The following is a 22,099-nucleotide window of genomic DNA, read 5'->3' as shown; positions in this document are numbered from 1 at the left end:
CAGCATATCTCATCAAACATGTTCGGTTTTTCACCCCCATCCTCGCTCAAGAGACAATGTACATATTTGGCCATGTTTAAAGTCATTTCTCTGCTATCTCTGTGGCTTTGGGAGAACAGTGAATAGTTTGCAATGAGCCGTAATCCTTCTTAATGGAGTCCCCAGCCCTCAGATGGATTGAAGTCCACACAGCATACAGATCACATAAGGACACGTTTTATTGCTTGGACAAAAAAGGGATGAACCCGTTATTGTATTCCTGAAACTATACTTCCCCCCCTTTAATTCCACCCCTCCCTCGTCCCTGTCTGTCTTTCACTGTCTCTTCTTTTCTTTATCTCTTTCCTCTGTGTGCCTGTCTTCAAGAGCCTTCCATCCTGACCAGTCTGGGATTTTATCACGCTTGCTTTGGTCATTACATCACAATTATGGAGCTGTTGGTACAGGAGAAATAAGAGATGAAAAAAAAGAGAAGAGTGGAAAAAAGCGACAGATAAAATGTAGGTCAGTGGAGATGCGCTTGGGGCAGTTTCTCTCTCCATTTCTCTCTGTGTCTCTCTCTCTCTCCCTGGGCCACAGCTAAAGAGGCTAAAAGAGACTGAGGGTGAAAGTGCTTCCCTCACACACACCTGCCTTCCTCCTACCTCTCGCGGACATTATGGACGTAAGATCCGACAATGTAATCTTGTGGAAAACCACTCCAATGGCAGACGCTGAACACTGAGCATGACACTAACCGTGTGTGACAGCTGTGGCTCTTTTCAGCACTGAGAGGACAGACATTCACTTCTGCACACTCATGATTGTGACCATCTTTTTTGTTTTACATTTTGTTATAATATTTTACCAAGCATGGCACCGGAGGTCAGCAGGAGTCAATCCTGGGTCTAAGAAGATCTAATGGGATTTCCTTCTGGGTCAGCCAGTTGGGGTCTACCCCTATGATCACTAGCATGTACTGTGGTTATAAATCTGCTAGTAGACTGTAATGATGAGGCAATAATACTGTAAATAAAAGAGTCTGAAGGCTTGTCCCTGTTTACCTTAAAGAAGACCACGCTGTTGACACTCTTAAGGGTGCTAAGATGTCGGTAAGAAACTAAGGCTGTATAATTGCATCATATGATATAGTGAATATAAATTACTTCCATTGGAAATTGAGTGCATAAAACACATGCAATCAGTGTATTGCACTGTGCACCAAACTATACCACGCCAAATAAAGGAAAACTGAGTACTGAGAAAAAACAGAGATAATGGTTTTGTGAGTGTGGCAAATTGGTATCAACTGTATCTAATCTTTCATTTTCCAGGTCAGTATTTTAGTGTGAAAGCCATCCTGTAGACACCTGAGACAACTCGTGTCATCCGAGCTGCTCTTCTTTCTGTGACATAAAATCTAATCGCCCGATGCAATATCACCTTTGTACGACAATTGTGAGTTAAATTATTTTTTTTTAAATACTTACATATTTTTTTTGTAATAATCAATTTACTGTAATTTACTGGGATTACTCTAATGTTAGTTTCCCATCAGCATAAAACAATCAGTTATGGTTTTGACATGGAGTCACATTAAATCTCCTCAATCATACTTATTACTCCAATGCTATCATGATAATATTTATATATCATTGTTTCATTGTGGATATGTTGCCCCCATGACCCGAGCATGGATAAGCTGATGACATGGATGGATGGATGCATGTTTGCTTCCAGAATTTCAAGTCTATGGGGTAGCTGTTTCGTCCTTTCTCGTCACCTATCAGCAGTTTATTTCAATTAACTTAATATTGTTATTATTTGCACAGGAGAAAAGTAACATACATCCTTCATATAAAATAATGACATGGAGTAGGACTAAGGGGTAGGCTATAAATAATTTCTTCTCAGGAGGCAGAATGTTACATTTTTGCAGCATCCTGGATTAAAGGTGGACCTGAATGAAAAGAGCCTGAATGTGGAAGGTGACATTAAAACTTTGCTTTGACTGTGTACCGTATAGCGGCAGAATGCACTGTGTGTGTGTGTGTGTGTGTGTGTGTGTGTGTGTGTGTGTGTGTGTGTGTGTGTGTGTGTGTGTGTGTGTGTGTGTGTGTGTGTGTGTGTGTGTGTGCGTGCGTGTGCGTGTGCGTGTGTGTGTGAGGGAGCATGCTCCGGGCTGGAGGCTGAGCAGGAGAGAGTGGGAGGAGCGGAAAGTGCTCCAGTCCAATCCGGGCCGCCGGGTAAAGCCTCTCCTATACTACGCTCTTCCCTCCCTCAGCCCGCAGAAAACAGTGAAACCCTCCCTTAGAGGTGAGAGCGCAGATGTCATGAGAAAAGCGACCACACGACCAGAGCGCAACGACCGACGCACCGAGCGAACTCAGCCTGCCTCCCTGCGCACTGGTCTGGGATGCTTTTAGCACATATACGCCTGCACTCAGGGCAGCCAGTGGACGACGAAGCAGATCATCTGCACTCTTTTCGTTCTTGTTATTATTTTTGACCGAGGATCTTCCCCATTCCCCACCGTCCCCCCTATTTTTTTAAGTGTTTATGTTTGTTTCTTCATGACCGCTGCTTTGGGAAGCGAGCCTCAGCACCAGCTCCAGCAACGCAACCATGCGAGGTAAGACCATCACACTGCTCCAAACACCGCCGCACTTTCCTCCAAGCGTTGTCCTGCTAAACACACTCGGCAGGCTTTATGCCATATTTGGCCTAGAAAGTTTATTCCGGGAGTGTTTAGCTGCAACGCTGCTTTATCGGTTTTTCACATAGCAGAGAGCGTGCGTTTGGATTCCTCAGCACCTTACTCTATGCATATAAGTTTATTTGGATCTCTATGCGTGTTTGTGTGCGTGTGTTGAGCCCGAGTGTGGGTCTCTCTCTCCGAGTGTTTGTAAAAAAGGCCTACAGTTTTGCAATTTAATGCGCAAAGCCACTGGAGCCCGTGATTTAAAATTAAAAGTGGCGCATGATGTTTGATTAAAGCTTTAATCATTTGAGCTCCACTCCACGCAAACGGAAATTGCGGATAGGCTGGCACCAGGTCAGATCAGATGAAGGGAGAGAAGAAGTTGACTTGATTTTGTAACGTAGGCTACTGTTGGTAAACTTTATTGAATGTTTTTAGGGATACTTTTCATGCGCTCCACTAACCCATTTTTGTAACGCTCTCAACCGCGCCGAGGATGTTAAAATTCAACGTCAATGTAGTCCTGAGCGCACGCTCACATACACATACACAAACACACACACATACAAACACTAGGCCTCTAAAAGAAAATATATATAGCCTATGAATTTATCTAATCCGATACATGTTCACACAACCCTTTCTCTCACTACGCCTTTCCTTGCAGTTGTGTTGAAATTCCCTTAAAATTCGAAAAAGCATTTTCATTCCTCCTCCATCATCATCTGCACATGGTCGGTTGTTAGAAGTCAAACTCGAATGCCTTCATATTTAACTGGCGCATTGTCAGCTAAGTGTTTTTGGATTTGTTTTTACTCATGTACAATTATCACAGACTCTAAGTTTTAAACAATATTTCAACTGGATGATATTATATAGCCTACTCTTAATTTCTAAGTGGATCTGATTTTAACTGGGGAGCCTCCTTGTATTGACAGCTGAAAACGTGTAACCAATTAACGTTGGAGAAGGAACAGAAAGACGATTTAGACTCACGCCTATAAAGTTTAAATTTACACAAAATCTTGGCTCTATAATGTGAAATAGATTTAAACAATTAAATTAGTAAATAAAGACACTTTACTGACTTTTCACAATGGGCTATAAGGCCAAATTGTAAGCAGATGTTTAGAGTATCAGAGGATAATTCTTTGGCCAGTATTATTATTTAACAGATTCCTGTTAACATTATTATTAACACTATCATTAATTATAATGAAAAACAAGAATAATTTAACCAAAAGCACTATATAATGGCTTAAAGTAACTTAATTCTAATTCAGTTTTTACTTCAAATTAATCACACATGTAACTAAATCTATCTATCTATCTATCTATCTATCTATCTATCTATCTATCTATCTATCTATCTATCTATCTATCTATCTATCTATCTATCTATCTATCTATCTATCTATTTCCTGTTGTGATTTTTTGTGTTTGAATGTCATAAAAAGCTTCCTTCAGGCTATCAAACATTTGGCAAAACACAACATGAGAAGGCCAAACACCCCCACATCTCTTTCCATTTCCCTCTCTCTGTATCCCACTCTCTTATCCCATGGCAAACTCCTCTGTCAAGCACCTTGTATTTTATCCACATTTAAATGGGCCTCGCGACCACTCTCGTGCATGGAAGGCTTTGGGGGGTGTACCGAAAGCTCCATGCTTTCACTCTATTGCCGTGGCCGGCAGAAGAGGCCCCTGGAGCGTCTCTCTCACCCCTCTTTCTCCCTGTCTCTCTACCTCTCTCTCTCTCTCTCCATCTTCCTCTCTTCTCCCTCTGCACGCCCCAAAGGGTTTTGTCAGATAGAATTAAATCAGTGTGGGCCGTGCGGCCCCCGCTCTCAACCTGTGTGTGTTAGTGTGTGTGCGTAGTCTCGCTGCCCTTGCACAGAAATGTGCTCACAACCACAAGGTTATAAAAAATAGAGGCCCCTCATGAGCCGTGGTAATTATCATTTAACAATAGCCACAACTGCTGAAGCCCTAACTGTAGATGATGTCACCCCATTGCATGGTCGGGAATGCCAGAAAAATAACACACAGAATAATAATATCATCAGGGCATTTTCTGCATCTCAGAAAATGAAGCATTGTGGGATTTTTTTTGCCCAATATGGCTCGGTGTTGTGTAGGATGTTGTAAACAGGATCATTATTTCTGTATTTTCTACAGCTACATGCTGACGCTGTGCTGTGAATAGTGCTCCTAAAAAAAGAAGTTGCGTAATAAAATCACATCATTAACAGTGGCTTTATATTTGAGATTAGTAAAAAGTTTTGGTGATACCAAAGTTAGCCCAATAGCAGTAGTATAATAACAATATACCAACCGTAGTGTGCAAAAAACAAACAAAATAAAAAACAGAAACAGAAACATTAATAAAAGTTGTGTTCTATTGATTTGATGTGAAGTGATAATAATTTAAATTAAGATGTTGGATAAACATGAACTGACATTGTAGGCATGTATTCTGCATGTCAATAGTTTTCACTTTAGTCCACATTAGATTGTGTTCACTCTGTATTGCCGATATAAGACCAAGAGCTTTTACACCACAGAGACGCGACCGGGTCAGACAGGTCAGACAGATCAAGGAGTTCAGCGATGGAGGGAGCAAGAAGGGTGGATGGGTTCACAGCGCCACTTGACCTCCTCAGTTAGCAATATGTGTCAATCCCAATCTGCCCATCACCTCCTTCACCATGGGAACAGATGCTATGACATAAACTGGGAGAGTGTAAGAGAGCAACAAACTAGTAAGGTGCTGACGCGCGAGGAAGGGAACCTCTAAAAAAAATCATTAGTGGCTATTTCAATTTGAAGAGATAATTTATATCATCTTGTAGGATGGCATGCGCTCACATACAAATACAGAGAGCACTGAAAACACACATACACACACACACACACACACATAAACACACAAACAGCTGCAACACTACGCATGACGGCCTCATGCCAATAGAATTAGTCCCATCCGGCTTTGCTTTGGATTCTTGTGTGAGCATTGATTTGTCCGATTCTAAAGCATACCGGGATCAATTTTTAGTCAAAGCCAACGGAAGCAGTCTGTTTGGATAAATCTATGGAACATAACTTGGATGGCTTAACTTAACAACTGATATTAAGATATATTATTTTAGCATTAGATTAATTAACTGTCAGTATGTCTTTGCAATGCAATGTTTGTTACTGCTACTTGTTATAGTATGTATGAAATTGGTCAATATTGCATAGAACAGAACATACAACTTCTTAGAAATTGCCACAATAAAGTTTTTAGTTGATGTACAGTAATGCTTATTGGTGTATTTGTCAACAACGATAACTCAAACGTGGACGCTTAGGTTTAATTCAATAATGAATGACTATTTATCAAATTAAATATGTCTTCAAATGAGTTTTAATTGTATTTGTTGACAAATAATGCACATATTGATAATCACTTACAAATGTCCCTAGCTGCGAACAACAATGCTATAGGGTCTTATACACCATTTATATAGTGCTTATAAATGCCTGATAGTATGGTTAAAGTAAAGTGCCCTAACCCTAACATGTCCGTGAGAGGAATAAGGCGTAAAACTGTATTCCAAAAGATGATTAACAACATTATAAGAGTGCCTGTATTACTAAAAGCTGCCAAAGAGCACCAACAACGGCGAACACATTCAACAAATGAACTGGCATACTTCACATTGATTGACTGGGCAGCCTATTTGGAAAGCAGAAACAGCAGGTTAGCGCACAAGCATTGTCACCAAATCACTGTTTTCCATTGTTGCCATGAAATCACTTATTGCGCACAACAGTGGGCACCTGGCGCGAGTGAATCTCTGCTTTGGCGTTATCTGGGTCTGTGTGGTCTGCTTTGGAGCCCGGCGTTGTTGATTGTGTTGTTTATTGTGTGTTTGTGCTGACTAATGGCCCAGTGTTACGTAAGAAGTGAGGAGAGATTACCCCAAGCCCATGCAGGCCACACTGTTAATCCCTCAACACAGTCCTACTGACTGACTGAGGTACCGCCAGATTGCTGTTGCAACATACAAACATACACACACACTTACATTTGAGACTCACATCCCTTCGTCTGTGCACCTTTCTTCATATGCCCACAAACTACTCCTCACCTAACATGTGTGCTTGACCCAGCCATGCTGTGTGTGTGTGTGTGGCCTGGATGGCACCTCTGTGGTCCCACTGAGCCGCTATCATAGCCTGTGTTTGTTTAGCATGTGCTCAGCATGCACTCCATGTTGGTTTTATCCCTCTGTGGCTGTCTGAGGGAGTCTAGGCGAACAGTTTTTACTCCTCAGTCAATTCTCTATCTCTCTCTCTTTTATTAATCTTTACACACACAAAGCGTGGGCTACACGGCACGCTCCGGTTTGTGTCTCCACTTTATCATAGCCGGGAGGGATTTCAGCCTGAACCACTCCTAAACTATAAATCTGCCTTAAAGTCATAGAGTGCTCTGACAGCTCCTTCTGTTTTGTCAGTTTTACTCATCCATGAAGGCAGCATGTCTCCGTGGAGGAACAATGACATTCAATATTCCCATTTTCTTCGATTTACATTGAAGTAAAAACTCTGGGGGGTGGGGAGGGGTGGGGGGGGGGGGGGTGACTGCGCTAGTTAAATACAGAAACAGACTAATGTATGCACAAAGGGACCATAGATTTCATTGAATTGGTAGCTTTTTTCATTTCATTTTATAAAATAATATGCTCATATCGAGACCCTTTGGGATATAATTGAGCTTTGCTGTCTCATAATCAGTCTTGTGTTTGTGGAGAGAGAGAGAGAGAGAGAGAGAGAGAGAGAGAGAGAGAGAGAGAGAGAGAGAGAGAGAGAGAGAGAGAGAGAGAGAGAGCGAGAGAGAGAGAGAGAGAGAGTACAATGTTTGATAGTCCAAAGTCAGAGAGCATGTTCACCCGCACTTGTAAACTTTGGCAGTCGCAGTCATGTCATAGTCAAGAGCAGTAAGAATGTTATCTGACATGGCTTGTTTCTGTGAAAAAGAGAAAAAAAAAATTCCCTTGTTTAGACTGTTCTGCCTCTACTTTGAAAATATAGTGAATAATTCGAGGACTCTATGAAGTGAAATAAAAGTGGTAAAATGCATGATATATAGAAAACGGACATAATGTGAATGAGTGAGATAAAAAAAAAAGAGAGAGCAAGTAGTAGATAGACTACAGTTACATAATAGTGTGATTGTGCGAATGTGTGTGTGTGCGCGCGTGTGCTTGAGCAGGAGTGTGTGTCTACGTACAAAAGTAAGAGAGAGACACACACAGACATACAAACTATCCTGTCCTCACATTACACACTTGCACACTGTAGCTGCCCTTAGCAATGAATAACGCCAGAACCTTTAATAGTACTGTCCAAAGTCCGCGCTTGTTCACCGCCTATTAGACTTTAGCTAACACTCAAAGCAGATTAGTACATATACTGTAGATTCATATCCGTTCAACATTCCAACCTAAACTTTACAAATAGTATTTGTACATACAGGAGTAGATACAATGATCCTTCGTGTGTTAAGGTAAAAAATATCCTAGGCTTAAAAACTACTCTAAGAACGTATTGATTAATCTATAAATTCACATAGTAACAAAGCTTAAAAAAGAAAAAAAAAATCTTATTTTCTTAATCATCATTATTGACAGCATTATAGACTTCATTAAGAATATGAACAAAATGGATTACCTGAAAGAACTGTATTGTTGTTTCTGCGACTACTTTTTAAATTAAGAAGCATTTGTCTCATAGTTGTAATAGAAATGTACAACGGATATTGTCCACATTGACAATTCAAAATCAAAGAATAGGCCATGTTGCTGAATGCCCAACCTGTGTGAGGTGTCCAGTATTGGCAGGTGCATAGCACATACTAGCAACAATAAGCCTATAATATGACTTAGGGTGCTGCAACAACTTTTCTTAATGACCAAGATTAGCCTGTTTTAGTGCTCGTAATCTCATTGAAGAGACTCTCATTAGGTCTTTCTTTCTTTCTCAACACATCCTCTCTCTCACTATGTCATCCTGGTTTCCTCTCTTAAACCTTGTGCGTGTTTGTTTGTGTGTGTGTGTGTGTAAGCTTGTGTGCTTGTCTGTTAAGGTCTCCTGTCATTTAGAAAGAGTATGCATTATGAAACTGAGACTGCTGGTGATGCTCTCTCGACTCAAATTAAATGTACATAGCACTTTCTGTTAAATCATCCCAAAGAGAGAGAGAGAGAGAGAGAGAGAGAGAGAGAGAGAGAGAGAGAGAGAGAGAGAGAGAGAGAGAGAGATCAGGTGAAGAGCAGAGCAGGCTGGGACGAGCCGAGCCGAGCTGTGTGATAGTCTTTGTGATCAATTTGCCTCTGTGAGAGATGCCCCTGGGGCCACTTTGGGGAGAACCTTGTTAGGCTGAGTTAAATTGTTGCCCGAGGCAAGCTATTAGCGGCCATCCCTGGGAGAGGACACACACATACACTCACACGAATGCGTGCTCCAACACTCGCTTAAACAGACACAGATTAAATGCACACATAAATTCAAACCTTTTCCAAACACACACAAACTCCAACGGGAGCTTATTCATATGCTCTCGTTAAAGCAGACAGCCTGGCTCACTCAAAAGAATACATAACAGCGCAATCACCTTTTTTATTTTTAAAATACTACATATTAGCCTACAAGTCAAAGTAAAGTAAAAGTGTATTACCATAACATTTTAAATAAATACAAATGCCACGTCCGATTGTATGATTTGGGAGATGGCTGGCAGGATTGTATGGTTAAAGTAACTTTTTGGCTGAAACATACAAAAAGTATCAGTATGGTCCTTTAAGGGAAAAAAAGTATAACTAAAAATCTACTGAAAGTATCAAAGGTATTCATAATGCAGTATGGTCGTTTCAGAGGGTAGGATAACAATACAGTATATTATATTTGTCCATCGTATGTTTCCTTACTTTCCAGCACAAACAAGTCTATACATATATACTCTTGCATGTGTCTATTCTAATAAACAATTTCAACAACATCCAATTAATTATGTAAGGAAACAGTTTTGATAGAAAATGAAACAACCGTTCACACAGACACGATTTCCATCCTTCTCTCAGTGATTTATTTTGATCCACTATTCACACTAAGTGCTGCTCTCTTCATCGACGATTTAAAGTCAACTCAACCCCACTGATTCTCCTGTTTTCATTTGACTGACCGATGACTGTTCATATAAAGGATGCGGCTCGAAACAAAACGGAGGGCGGATTTCTCCGTGCCTTATGTAAGAACTTAAAGACATTTTCTGTCTGTCTCTTCATGGATGTCCTTCTCTTTCGATTTCTATCTCTCTACACTGGGTTAGCCACCTTTCCTCTCCCTTCCCCCTCAAAGCCACACACACACACACGCTCACACACACACACTGTCATCTACAATTAGGCTCAAGAGAAACACCATAGGAGGAGGAGCGTGAGGTTAAGGGAGTATGAAGACATGGCCAAAGCAAAACCAAAAAAATATATTTTTCTCACCTCAAGAATGAAACAACAGGATCTCAGTATTTGTGTGTGTGTAAAAATATTATTCTCTGCTTTGATTCCCCTCACTGTAGCGAAACAAGAACACTGGGACCCCACTCTGTTTTTTTTACAGCTCAGTCCACACATGTCGATCTGCTAACATGAGGATGAAGGCGTGAGAGAGGAAATTAAATATATAAGAGCTTAAAGCGCTGTGTGTGTCTGTGAGTTTGCTTCAGCAAGTGCGCCCCAGTGTGTGTGCATTCTCATGGCTGATTTGAGGATGGTAATGACCAGATGCAGACCTCTCACACTTGGACTTGTTCCTTCCACTCTGATGCACTCGCTCAGTCCTTAAGGAAAGGTCAAAGGCCGTCAGGGTCCTACAGGTCACCCAGGGGGTTGGAGTGTGAGCGTACGTGTTTGTGTGGGTGTGTACAGTGACCATGAGAGGCAGATCTAAGAGGGCAGATGGGCAGACTGTGTGTGTGTGTGTGTCTGTGCGCATATGTGTTCAGGCAGGGGTTGGGTTTACCCTGTGGATTTTTTCCCACGCCTCCATCTCTTATCCTTCTGAGGACACATGCTGCACTGGGATGTGTGTGTGTGTTTGTAGGGGGGGGGGGGGGGGGAGCGGGGGCAAGCATAGAAATCATATAGTTAAGTCTGCTTTTTCAAAAGCAGTTTGTAGTAATGTATGCATTCAAGCATGTATGAATGTCTCTCTGTATGTCTGCATATGTGTGTGTGTGTGTGTGTGTGCCTGTGCATGTGAATCGATGCACTGGATGACAGCCAGTGGCCCCCTTCTGTTCCCTCTCAGTGGCGTCCAATCACAGCGTGGCACAATATTCTATGAGCAAACCGCAGCTGATCCCAGACCTGCTATCTGAGCAATTACCCAGCATGCTTTGGGGCCGCATGGCAAGCTGGACAAGCTCATGCCCTCTGACATACAGCATGGGGGGAGGGCAAGAGAGAATGTTTTTATGACGTTTTTACGTGTGTGTGTGTGTGTGTTTGTGAGTGCTGTGGCCATGTGCAGAAGGGGGGTCGATGACGATAGAATGATGGGAAGAGAGGAGGCTGGGGGTCGTAACGTGTATGCTCACGCAGCAACAGTGTGACTGTCCATATTACAGAGTGGACAAAGACATGCTTGGCGGCAAGGGATGGAGTTGGGGGAGGGAGCCCGCTGCATGGCATTACGATTATTACTATAACCCAGAGAACAGCAGGCTATGCAAACAGAGACAGAACTGGTACAGGACTGTGTCGTCTCATGTTAACTGCGATGGTTCTTGTAAGTGTGTCATCATAATGTTCAGCATTCAGATCAGGCCTATAGATGTTTTGTCTCTAGGATGAACATTGTCAGCATGGAGTCCACTACTGCTGCTTAGAGCTGCAACATACAATTACTTTCACTATAAATGAATGTACACATTATATTTAAGTCCTGTTTATAACTTCCTATGTTTATTTTGTAGTAGAAGTACTCATATTCCTCTTGTTCAAGTACAAATGTATTGTTTTGATCAGCACTTATAGCCACCATGGCTCCAAAACAATGGCATGTATGATACATATTATGCGCTAGTGTCTGATTCACAAAGAAAAGTAAAGAGGACATACAGTATGCAAGACAGATGAAAGCAAGTAAAATCACTCTATTTAATTATTCTTTGTTAAGGAGAGCAGATAGTCCACCACTCTTCAATATCTTTTATTGATGTTTCAGACTGGAAAAGAGAAAAGTATGACAGCACATAGCACAAGTCTGTTTGAAACCATATGCAGTGGCAGGGTTTCATTGATTTTAATGGGACAGTATGATGTAAAAAACAAGACAGGAGACACAGGGGAGATAACCCAAGCAGAACTGATATACACTAATTCCCAACTGTGTGTGTTAATCCACTCAGCATTCACGCCACAAAAAGTTTTCTCAGTGTTTTCATCATAGGCAGAAGAGAGAGAGAGAGAAGAAATGTTTCCTCGCTAAGCTCCATGAGACGAGGAAGACAGAGTAACGCTGAGAGATGGAAATAGATCATGAAATACAGAAACCCAGATGATTTCCCAGTCACACAGCCGCTTACAGCGAGGAGGAACACTCGAATGAAAAAGTCAAACAGAGTGAAGTGGAATGGATGGAGAACAGTGGTAGCGTAATTCACAGTATAGAGACATCCAAGACCAGCGCCGGGAGTTGTTCAGATTTAGAGTGGTGGGGGATAAAGTGCTGATCTCATTCGTTTTCCCCAAAGATATCTAGTTAACTGGCAAGAAGCTATGCATATTTCTAAAGAAGTGGAGATACCACCCACATTCATCCGCAACAAATCAACCCAAAAGTTACGGTAGAAAGTGATTTCATTGTTTCCATAAGCTGTAATACTAGAGCACCAACCTCATAGTGTAATGCTATGTTATGTTACTGCATGATATTGAGTTTCTTTGGTTATGTTTCTGTTGTACCCTGCAGGCTGAATGAATGAAACATGCATGGCCAGTCTGCCCCTCACACACATACAATACACATGCACAAACAGAGAAACAAAACATGTACAGCAGCACCTAGTGGCCTTAATTTGCTGTTACATTGTCAGTATAGAGTAGTAGAGCTGCCCTTTATTATGGTCATGTCACTTTGTGTATAAATGCTCGCCTAAGCCTTAACGGTACTCCATTAGAAGATGTATTGTTAAGATATTGGTGCTAGGCGGCTGCTTTTTCTTCCTGCAGTGCAATGTAGATAATTAGGACTCTATTTAGAGAGAGAGGGCCAGCCCATGAAATACACAGGAGATCTTCAACTCATTAAAAATCAATTATCATAACACACGTGCCAGCGCAATACAGCCCTCGTGGCCACAATCAGCTCCACGCACATGCACGTGTGGCAACACTGTGTAGAGTAGCGCACACTACAACTATCTTTGGCTTTCTGAAATTTGTCTCCAGTTAGTTCTCTCTATCTTTCTCTCCCTCAAGAGATTGCGTGGGGCCTGATCCTCCTCTTAGCTGAAGAATCGCCAGCGCTGCACTCCCGCTCTTACATAATAACCTCAGGATAACACTTGTGCTGCCGCTGGCCTGGGGATATTGTCACTCAGCTCGTACAGGGGTCAACTCAGGTCACAAAGAAGGCCCTCCCACCCCTGTAGCAGACATGTAGCTGAGAGCAAAAGGATCTAAAAAAACAGAAACAAGAGGCTTTTTTCCGCTAAGGTTTTGTTTGGAAATACATGCCGGTCAAGGCAGGTAAGGGGAATAGCTGAATTGACTCCTTTCAGTGTAGTTCTTCCACTAGTTACTAGTTTAGAAATGCCATTCCTCTACAGCTTTTAAGTTTGCTTGTGTAATGTAAAACCATGAAATCAAATGCTCAAAATTAATTCTCACACATCCTAACTTTTGAGAACAATAGGCACACAGTCTCCTCTAAGCACCCCAACAGATAACACGTCTTAATTCTGCTGTAATCCACCATTGAAGTGAAAGTCTAACAAGGCAGCAAGCACGTATTGTTGACAGGATGAGGGAGTGGGAGTCCTTTGGTAAACAATTCACAAAGCCTAGGCTCCTGAGAGAGGGCGACGGGACGAGCACTGATGATACACCGAGTTGGCTCCACACAGCGATGACATCACTTCCTTTAGGATTGTGAGAGCTTAGCACATCATTGCTGTGACAGCCAGACGAGTGCAGCGAGTGGGTGGTCACCCTGGCAACAGCAATGCTGTCATGACCGTCTCCCTATATCCTACCTGACAGTCCCCTCTGGCAATAAGCACAACCCACACTCAACAATGCCCACACCCACACACACATTTTTGTCAACACAAGATATGTAGATATGTACGCATACTTTATCTTTCACTGCGTCTTTTTTTATTTAAGTGTAACACTCACTCAAACCCTCCCGGAAACGCACGTTAAAACAATACACATACCCACACGCCCATGCTCCTTCGGGCATAATTATGTGATGCAAGAAGGAGTACAATCTGCCATGGGGCAAAAAGTATAGTGCATGTATAATGAGAGAGATAGTAAACACACACTCTGCTAAGGTGGAAAAATGTAAAGGGCCCTTTTCTAAAGATACAAAATAATACGTATTTATATCTCCATCACAGTAGCAGCAGGTTTGGGCTGAACACACTCAGGTTGTCTAAAGCCATTGAGATCCTCTTGTTGCATGATAAACAACATAATATATTAGTCTAAATAAAGGTATAAAAGTACGAGATAAACAGTAGCAGCCGCAAAGAGTGAGAGCATGGCGGAAAACAAAGAATGAGGGCGATAAGACTAACATCTAAAGCACCGTCATTCTGTCCTCTGTTCACTCCTCATATGTGTTGTGTTGATAACAGCCATCTCTGGCGCAACTGACCTGTTTTAAAAACTATAAATAGTGGTTACAGGCCACATTCATTGACAGCTCTGCGTATATGTAGCCTATGTCGCCCCAGTCCTGTGCACTGCTCTGACCCAGTTTGGCCAGGAACTGGTGGAAATGGGTCACGTCTTGAGCTGCACCAGAACTCACAGCATGAGTTACACGACCTTAAGCACACAGTCGAATAGTGCATCACTACATCTGTAAGTCATTGATTCACAGGCAATCTACTGCAAACAATAACCTACTTTGAAGCACCATGTGTTGGCTAGGCTACATTATAATTTAACAAGAGACAAATCAAAGCTTGGGTGACAACTATAAAGATAACTATAACAAAGCATAATGCAACAAGCGTGAAGCACAGTACATAGTCCAGGGTCATGGCAGGTCAAGCCCAGTTTTTAGTTTGTAGACAACGTACACCTCTGAAGGCCACTAGGGGGCAGATAGGCAAGCGAATAAATGAGAATAAAAAGAAATGAATGACGACATGAGGATAACACTGTGGCTCTATTAGGTTCTTTGTTCCATCGTTGTCTCTAAATTACCACTTCTCGTGTTCAGGTCCATGTAAGGACAAGACAGCGCAAAGCAGGAATCACTCACATAATTTACAGAGACAAGTAGAGTGTATGTAGAGAAGTCACTGTCTCTTCCTCTTCAGACGGAAATAACTGTCTCCATTGATCCTCATATGGGATTATCTAATTACTGTACATATACTGCAACACTCATTCCTCCATAGGCATTAAACAGACAGACAGACACACACACACACACACACACACACACACACACACACACACACACACACACACACACGTGTGCACACACACATTAAACTGAATAACCACAACATATACAGTACACTCAAATGCACACCTACCTATTCTCTCAGCAAACACCTCTGAAGCACCTAATATAGTTACACAGCGCATGTATGGCATTGTTCTTAATCAATTAGGCAAAATGTATGCAAACATGGAATATAAAACATAATATGAATATTTTTCGGTTCTGCTAGTGGACTTTTCTGGAACATCTCTGGAATGTTCATAAACCTGCAGAATTTCCACACAGGTGAGACCTATGCAGGGAGATTATGTGAATGGCTATTTCAGCTATGGCTAAGCCAGTACCAGCTCGTCGGGAAATAATTTAGGATTAGATGGCTGTGTAATCTCTTTATAGAGTGTTGCCATGTCAGCAGACATACCTGCCTACCTCTACATCTATCTCATATCTCTTAACGGGAACTGCCGCTCTCTCTTTCCTTTCATTATGGGTGATACATTTAAAGACACTAAAGACAGGTTAATTTGTTTGTTACATTGAAATACTTTCTTTGCATTTGGTTAATGTCGTACATGGAGCTCCCTATACACAGTGAGTAATATTTTTGACACAAAGGAAAATGTGTTAATTAGTGTAGTTATAGATTCAGAAAAATCGAAACACTGAGACCAGTGCTCAAAAGGTGTTATAACTAAATATGTATGTGTCTGTGAGTGTTTGAGAGAGAGAAAAAGAAAGTTGAAGAGCAGAAAATGGTCCTTTGTGATGTGACCTGTTTTCTCATTATTGACCTTTTCAACCTGCAGGGATCTCTCCTTCAAGCGTAGCACAAAGAATCCACTCACACAATAACTGCTATAGCCTACATGTCCCGGTCATTAGTAAAACTCCTACAAGGACATACAGTACAGAATCTTCAGATGTCACTGTGCTCTTGTGAAATTGAAGACACACACCTACTGTACGCAGACATAGTCACACATTGTAACCTCAATCAGGTCCTAAAGCCAAGCTGGTTATGCAATGTTTTTTTAACCTCAAATTAGACCACAAGCTCAGGTCTTAAAATCTGTTAGGTGTCATAGTCATATCCAAAGGGCGTTTTGTAACACACATCCTTTCTGTCCTCTGTCCTTGCTTGCAGCCCAAATCGAAGTTATACCTTGCAAAATCTGCGGAGACAAATCTTCAGGTATCCACTATGGAGTGATTACATGTGAGGGATGTAAGGTGAGAAGCCTATTCTGTTTGTTTGTGATAATTTTTTTTTGCAATTGATCATGCACACGTACTGTACTCTACCTGTAAGTCTATACTCATGCTCTTTCTTTACATGTATCCAGGGTTTCTTCAGACGGAGTCAGCAGAACAATGCAGCCTACTCCTGCCCCCGCCAGAGGAACTGCCTAATCGACAGAACTAACCGAAACCGCTGCCAACACTGCCGCCTGCAGAAATGTCTCGCCATAGGAATGTCAAGAGATGGTGAGGCCCTGTATATGAGTATATTTATCAATGCATATGCAGAAATAATCATAACTCAATTATCACATTTTTGGTGCATGAGTGAACACAAGATGCATGCAGATCCTAGAGCTCTTAGGATACATCAGCTTTGTCAACTGTTCTACAAAATGAGCTTTAACTTTTGTTTGTTTTTCACTGATTTAAATATCTGAAGAAACCGAAAAGGTTCTTGCAAGTTTTGTTACTAATATCCTGCATTGTTTTTTCTCCCCGTACAGCGGTAAAATTTGGCCGCATGTCAAAAAAGCAACGTGACAGCCTGTATGCAGAGGTCCAAAAGCACCAAGCACTGCTGCTGGAGCGGCGGCAGCAGCAGACAGGCGAAGCAGAAGCTCTAGCTCGTGTTTACTCGTCCAGCCTAACCAACGGACTGTCCACTCTTAACCATGAGATTGGGGGCACCTACGCCAATGGCCATGTCATTGAGGTGCCCAAGGGTGGCCATGGTAACGGAGGAGTCGTCCCAGGGGGATACTATGGGATGGATTCCACCCAGCCGTCTCCAGACCAGTCGGGTTTGGACATGTCAGGCATGAAGCACATTAAACAAGAGCCGGTGTATGACCTGACGCCAGTACCCAACCTGTTCAGCTACGGAGGCTACCAGGACAGTCAGCTGGCACCTAGTAATGTCAGCATGGGAGAGCTAGGTAAAGACAGCATGATATGTTGCTCCATTTGTAGGACAGTCACTGTAAGGTGCTAATCTGACAGAAGAGCAGGAGATCAGACACAACACAGCAATGCAATTTCTTTATGCATTACAGCCCTTCTTGCCTTACACATGCCATATGTACTGTATAGAATGGATAAAATAGATAAATAACCATGTACAGAAAGGAATATATATATATTTTTTAAATCCTCTCTTCCAGACCGCATTGCTCAGAATATCATCAAGTCCCACTTGGAGACATGTCAGTACACAACAGATGAGCTGCAGCAGCTAGCCTGGCAGACACACTCTTATGAAGAGGTCAAGATGTACCAGAGCAAGGTGAGGTTCTATGTTATCATTCTTATAGTGACTTTCATGTTCAGCTGCTCCTGCCTCAGCACACGTATAAGGTACTTCTATGTTCCTTATGCCTGCTTTAAAGGCCATTCATGTGCAATGCTTGGAAAGGACTTTTCATCAGGACTTGTAGTGACCAATGATGTAATCAACAATTTGCTGATGTTGAACTTTTGGAAATTGTTTTCAAACTACACACAGCACACTCATAGTAATACAAGTGAAATGAGCTGGAGAGAAGGATTCCAAGATTTGTAGTTTAAATTGCTGACCTGAATATGTAACAGAACAAAGAAGCCTAAACTGTTTGTATTTGTTTTACAGCCCCGGGACGTGCTGTGGCAGCAGTGTGCCATCCAGATCACCCATGCCATCCAGTATGTGGTAGAGTTTGCCAAGCGCATCTCAGGGTTCATGGAACTGTGCCAGAATGACCAGATCCTCCTGCTCAAGTCAGGTGAGTTGAATGTGCTGACAATGATGAGTCAGGGATATATTTGTCTTGTTGCAGTAGTTCAAGTCATGTGCCTTCATCTCTTCTTAGTCAGTAAAATCGCTGTAAAACCATCACAATCTCTATGCATGTTTTTTTCAGGTTGTTTGGAGGTAGTCTTGGTGCGGATGTGCAGAGCGTTCAACCCTCTCAACAACACTGTGCTCTTTGAAGGGAAATATGGAGGCATGCAGATGTTCAAAGCTCTAGGTAAGATAATTACTACATATACATTTTGTATTGGTATAAATGAGGCCAATCAAAATTCGGAAAACAAAACAAAAATGGGTTGAATGCAAAAAAATTAAACACCCTTTGAGATATTTTTGGGCATGACCGGAATAAGTGTAATAAAAATCTCTCTTTTTTTCTGCCCTTCCCTTTCCCCTTTTCTGTGTTTGCCTCCAAGGTTGTGATGACTTAGTGAGTGCAGTGTTTGACTTTGCCAAGAGTTTGTGTGCACTGCAGCTGACAGAGGAGGAGATCGCTCTGTTCTCAGCAGCTGTTCTAATTTCCACAGGTCAGTGCATGTTCCCTAATATTATTATTAGAATACAGGAAGAAACAGGGGCAAATCTCAGCGCCTGCACTGAATCAAGGCAGCAAAACAAGACAGTCGCCCTGTTTCATTGTCAGTATCAAGCAACGTAAACACAGTTTACTGTTTCTGTACTGAGGCTTCTGGGCCGTATCAAATTTATGAACAGCTCTTGAATTAACACATGCAGCTTAAAACACTTTATCAGCAATTAACAAAAAAAAATATTATTTTTTGTACTCAGATCGGCCGTGGCTGATGGAGCCTAGGAAAGTTCAGAAGCTCCAGGAGAAGATCTACTTTGCTCTGCAGCACATCATGCAGAAGAACCACATGGATGAAGATGCATTGGCTAAGGTAGGCCAAGCCTTTGTATTAAGATATGACATGTCAGGTATCTTAAGAAATAGACGAGTCAATCCCAGACAACAGCTCATCTACCCTATTCTAAACTTGTCCCTATTCATAGTTTATCAGTCTAAATTTCCTTGTTATTGACTGTCTCTCCCCCTTGTTTGGCAGCTTATCAGCCGAATCCCAACGTTGTCAGCCCTGTGCACGCTCCATACCGAGGAGCTTCAGGCCTTCCAGCAGCTCCACCCAGAAACAGTAAACGTCCTCTTCCCTCCGCTCTACAAAGAACTCTTCAACCCCGACCCCAACTCTGCATTGGTCATGCCCAAGTGACTGCCTGTGGTCCAGATGCAACAAACAGCATCAGCAGAGGACCAAGAAAATGAGAAGACAGCCACGTACGACGAGACAGTGTCATCACCGTGGCATCCATATATTCCTGAGCTCCCCCTGCCTAATTTCAGGCTGGAGGGTGAGGAGTCATCTGCCAGAAACATACAGTTACCGCCAACAATACTAGGAATGTCCAGCACTTATTCCATCCGTTCACCGATACAGTCTGAAGAATGTATATATAAATGAAACGCGCCCCCAAGCCACAATCTGAGTGGGGCTTCCTCCTGTCTCCTGAACTGAACTGACTGACCAGAAATGTACAGACTTTAAAACATCTAGGGACAATAACAAGCTGTCAATCTTTTTTTTTAAGTGGGTAAGTTAATTTGGTTTGACTTTTTTTTTCTTTTACAATGTGAAGAAATTGTTGAAGAAGCTGGATGGATGGGGGAGGGAACTGTGGATTTAGAGAAGCTGTTGTAGATATTTTTCTAGTGCAGAGCGGATTCCAGTATTACTTCTTGTTCTGTTAAAATAAGTTAGTCCTAATTTAAATATACAGCAGCCCTATGTGGCTGACTACCTTGTCTATGTGTTTTTATTTTATTTGATAGTTTCCTGTGTACAGAATTTGTAAAATTGAGACTTGTAAAAGATTATTGGGTAAAACCGGGAGTTGATTCGGGTATTGTTGATACATAAAAGCCTTGTCTGGATTTTGTTCATATGTAATGAAGGTACTGTATCCTTCTGATAAAAAGTTATAGAAATGTAAAGAGAGCATATGAAGGATTTAAAAAGAAAATAACGGCTACTACTTTTCAAGGTGAAGATATATACATAAATATTCTATTTTGCAAGAAAAAGAATTGGGCAGATTTGCCGTCCTATCAATAATTTTTTTTCTCGCTGCAATAATTACGTCCAACAAAAGCTGGACTGCTTTCGAACAATCAACCAGAAACAACCAATCAGAAACTAGGACCTCACAATAAACCCCACCTCTTCCCAAAATCCCCTTGCCCCGTCCCTTTTTTTCTATGTAGTATGGCCTTGACATGCTATTTCATGGTGGATAGAAGTCACAATGAAGAAGTGAATACAAATTCCACCAACAAGAATAAGACAAACTTGAATTTAATTTACAACTTGCCAATCTTCAAACTCCTGTTTGAGTGCTGTATGCCCTCATCCTCCCATGACTATTTGCACAATCCAGTCCATGGATGTCAATCACTCCAGGCTGTGAATATGAAGGACCCTTTTCTCTAAAGAGCAATAACTTTCTCACTGCCTTTCTGATCTTAGTCCTCTCCTTTCCTTCCCTATCTATTTTCAGCTGTACAGAACAGGGTAGCAGTTTTACCAAGAATGCACTATATTTAACTCTTGATCATTACTTAGAATCATGGATAGTACTACAGACACGGCACTGATTTTAATGTGACACACTATGATCTGGGGTTAGGACATAACACAGAGCACTGATTGAAAGATGTGAAGAAATGCAGATTAGCCTCTTATGATTTTAAAGCTCCAATATTACATTGACATGTCATGTTGAAAGCTGTAAAAGACAATCACTTTTTGGGCTTTTTTGTAAGTCGTTCAATATATATTAGCACTTAGAGGTTTTCATTTTGTGTTGCTTTTTTCTACATTAATGTTGATTAGCATTTGGCCACTGTGTAAAATTACACTGGTTTCACTGGACATTTAGGTAATCTGGTATTGTGCATGTTATTGAAATTGTTTGGTAGCCACTTTTGTAGTAAAGGCACAATTTGCAAGAAAATTGAGGATACACATGTTTTAGGGGTTTGTCCACATAGTGAACAACACAATGTAGACGGCATGGAGGACAAGCATCAATGTTAAACATTAGTGATAGGCTCACTTCTAACTGTTCCATGCTGTGTCTCCCTGATAAAAAGTTCCGTCCTCCGACCCCCTGACCCAACTCCAGATCAGAGGCTAGTGACTCTTAAGACAATCACTGGCTCATTAAGGCTAGATGCACTACACAGCATCTCTCAGGGAGCTGCTCTTTTTCTGACTTTGCATTAAAAGAGGGTTTGATATTTTTGCAAATTTACAAGAAAATTAATTATGAAAGAATAACTTTGTAGGATAAAAAATAGCATACGCCACCAACGTATGCCGGCAATGGAATCTGCCCAGACAAGGCTATGACAAGTGTGTGTATGAGTGTATAGAGCATGAATTCACTGTCCAAATCTCTTAAGATCCCAGACTATATGACAAGCATTGTTACTTAGTACACGAAGAAGAAGAAAAAAAACTTATAATGTATGTGATGGTGCTCTTGCACCACTGTACACTCATGTTTGCTGATTATTTTGCTGCTTTCGGGACAGTGAGGGAAGTCCACAGGCAAGCTGTGAATCAAGC

General features: G+C 41.6%; 1 protein-coding gene across 2 annotated transcripts; it reads left to right on the top strand.

The window, feature by feature from the left end:
* Positions 1–2,509: 2,509 nt before the first annotated feature.
* Positions 2,510–19,684, top strand: rorb (RAR-related orphan receptor B; the record flags this gene model as incomplete). Of its 2 annotated transcripts, none has more annotated exons than XM_080048403.1 (10): positions 2,510–2,611; positions 16,569–16,654; positions 16,768–16,909; positions 17,170–17,601; positions 17,827–17,948; positions 18,291–18,423; positions 18,562–18,669; positions 18,869–18,979; positions 19,242–19,354; positions 19,520–19,684. In XM_080048403.1, the coding sequence occupies 10 exons, from the start codon at positions 2,605–2,607 to the stop codon at positions 19,682–19,684; spliced, it is 1,419 nt and encodes a 472-aa protein (XP_079904529.1). The 2 variants fall into 2 exon arrangements, with proteins under 2 accessions (XP_079904529.1, XP_079904530.1); XM_080048404.1 differs by lacking the exon at positions 2,510–2,611 and adding an exon at positions 15,997–16,015.
* Between the last annotated feature and the right edge of the window lie 2,415 nt (positions 19,685–22,099).

This window comes from Ammodytes marinus (genome assembly GCF_949987685.1).
Source record: "Ammodytes marinus genome assembly, chromosome: 2".
Lineage (NCBI taxonomy): Eukaryota > Metazoa > Chordata > Actinopteri > Uranoscopiformes > Ammodytidae > Ammodytes > Ammodytes marinus.
This window is presented reverse-complemented; position numbering and strand designations above follow the sequence as displayed.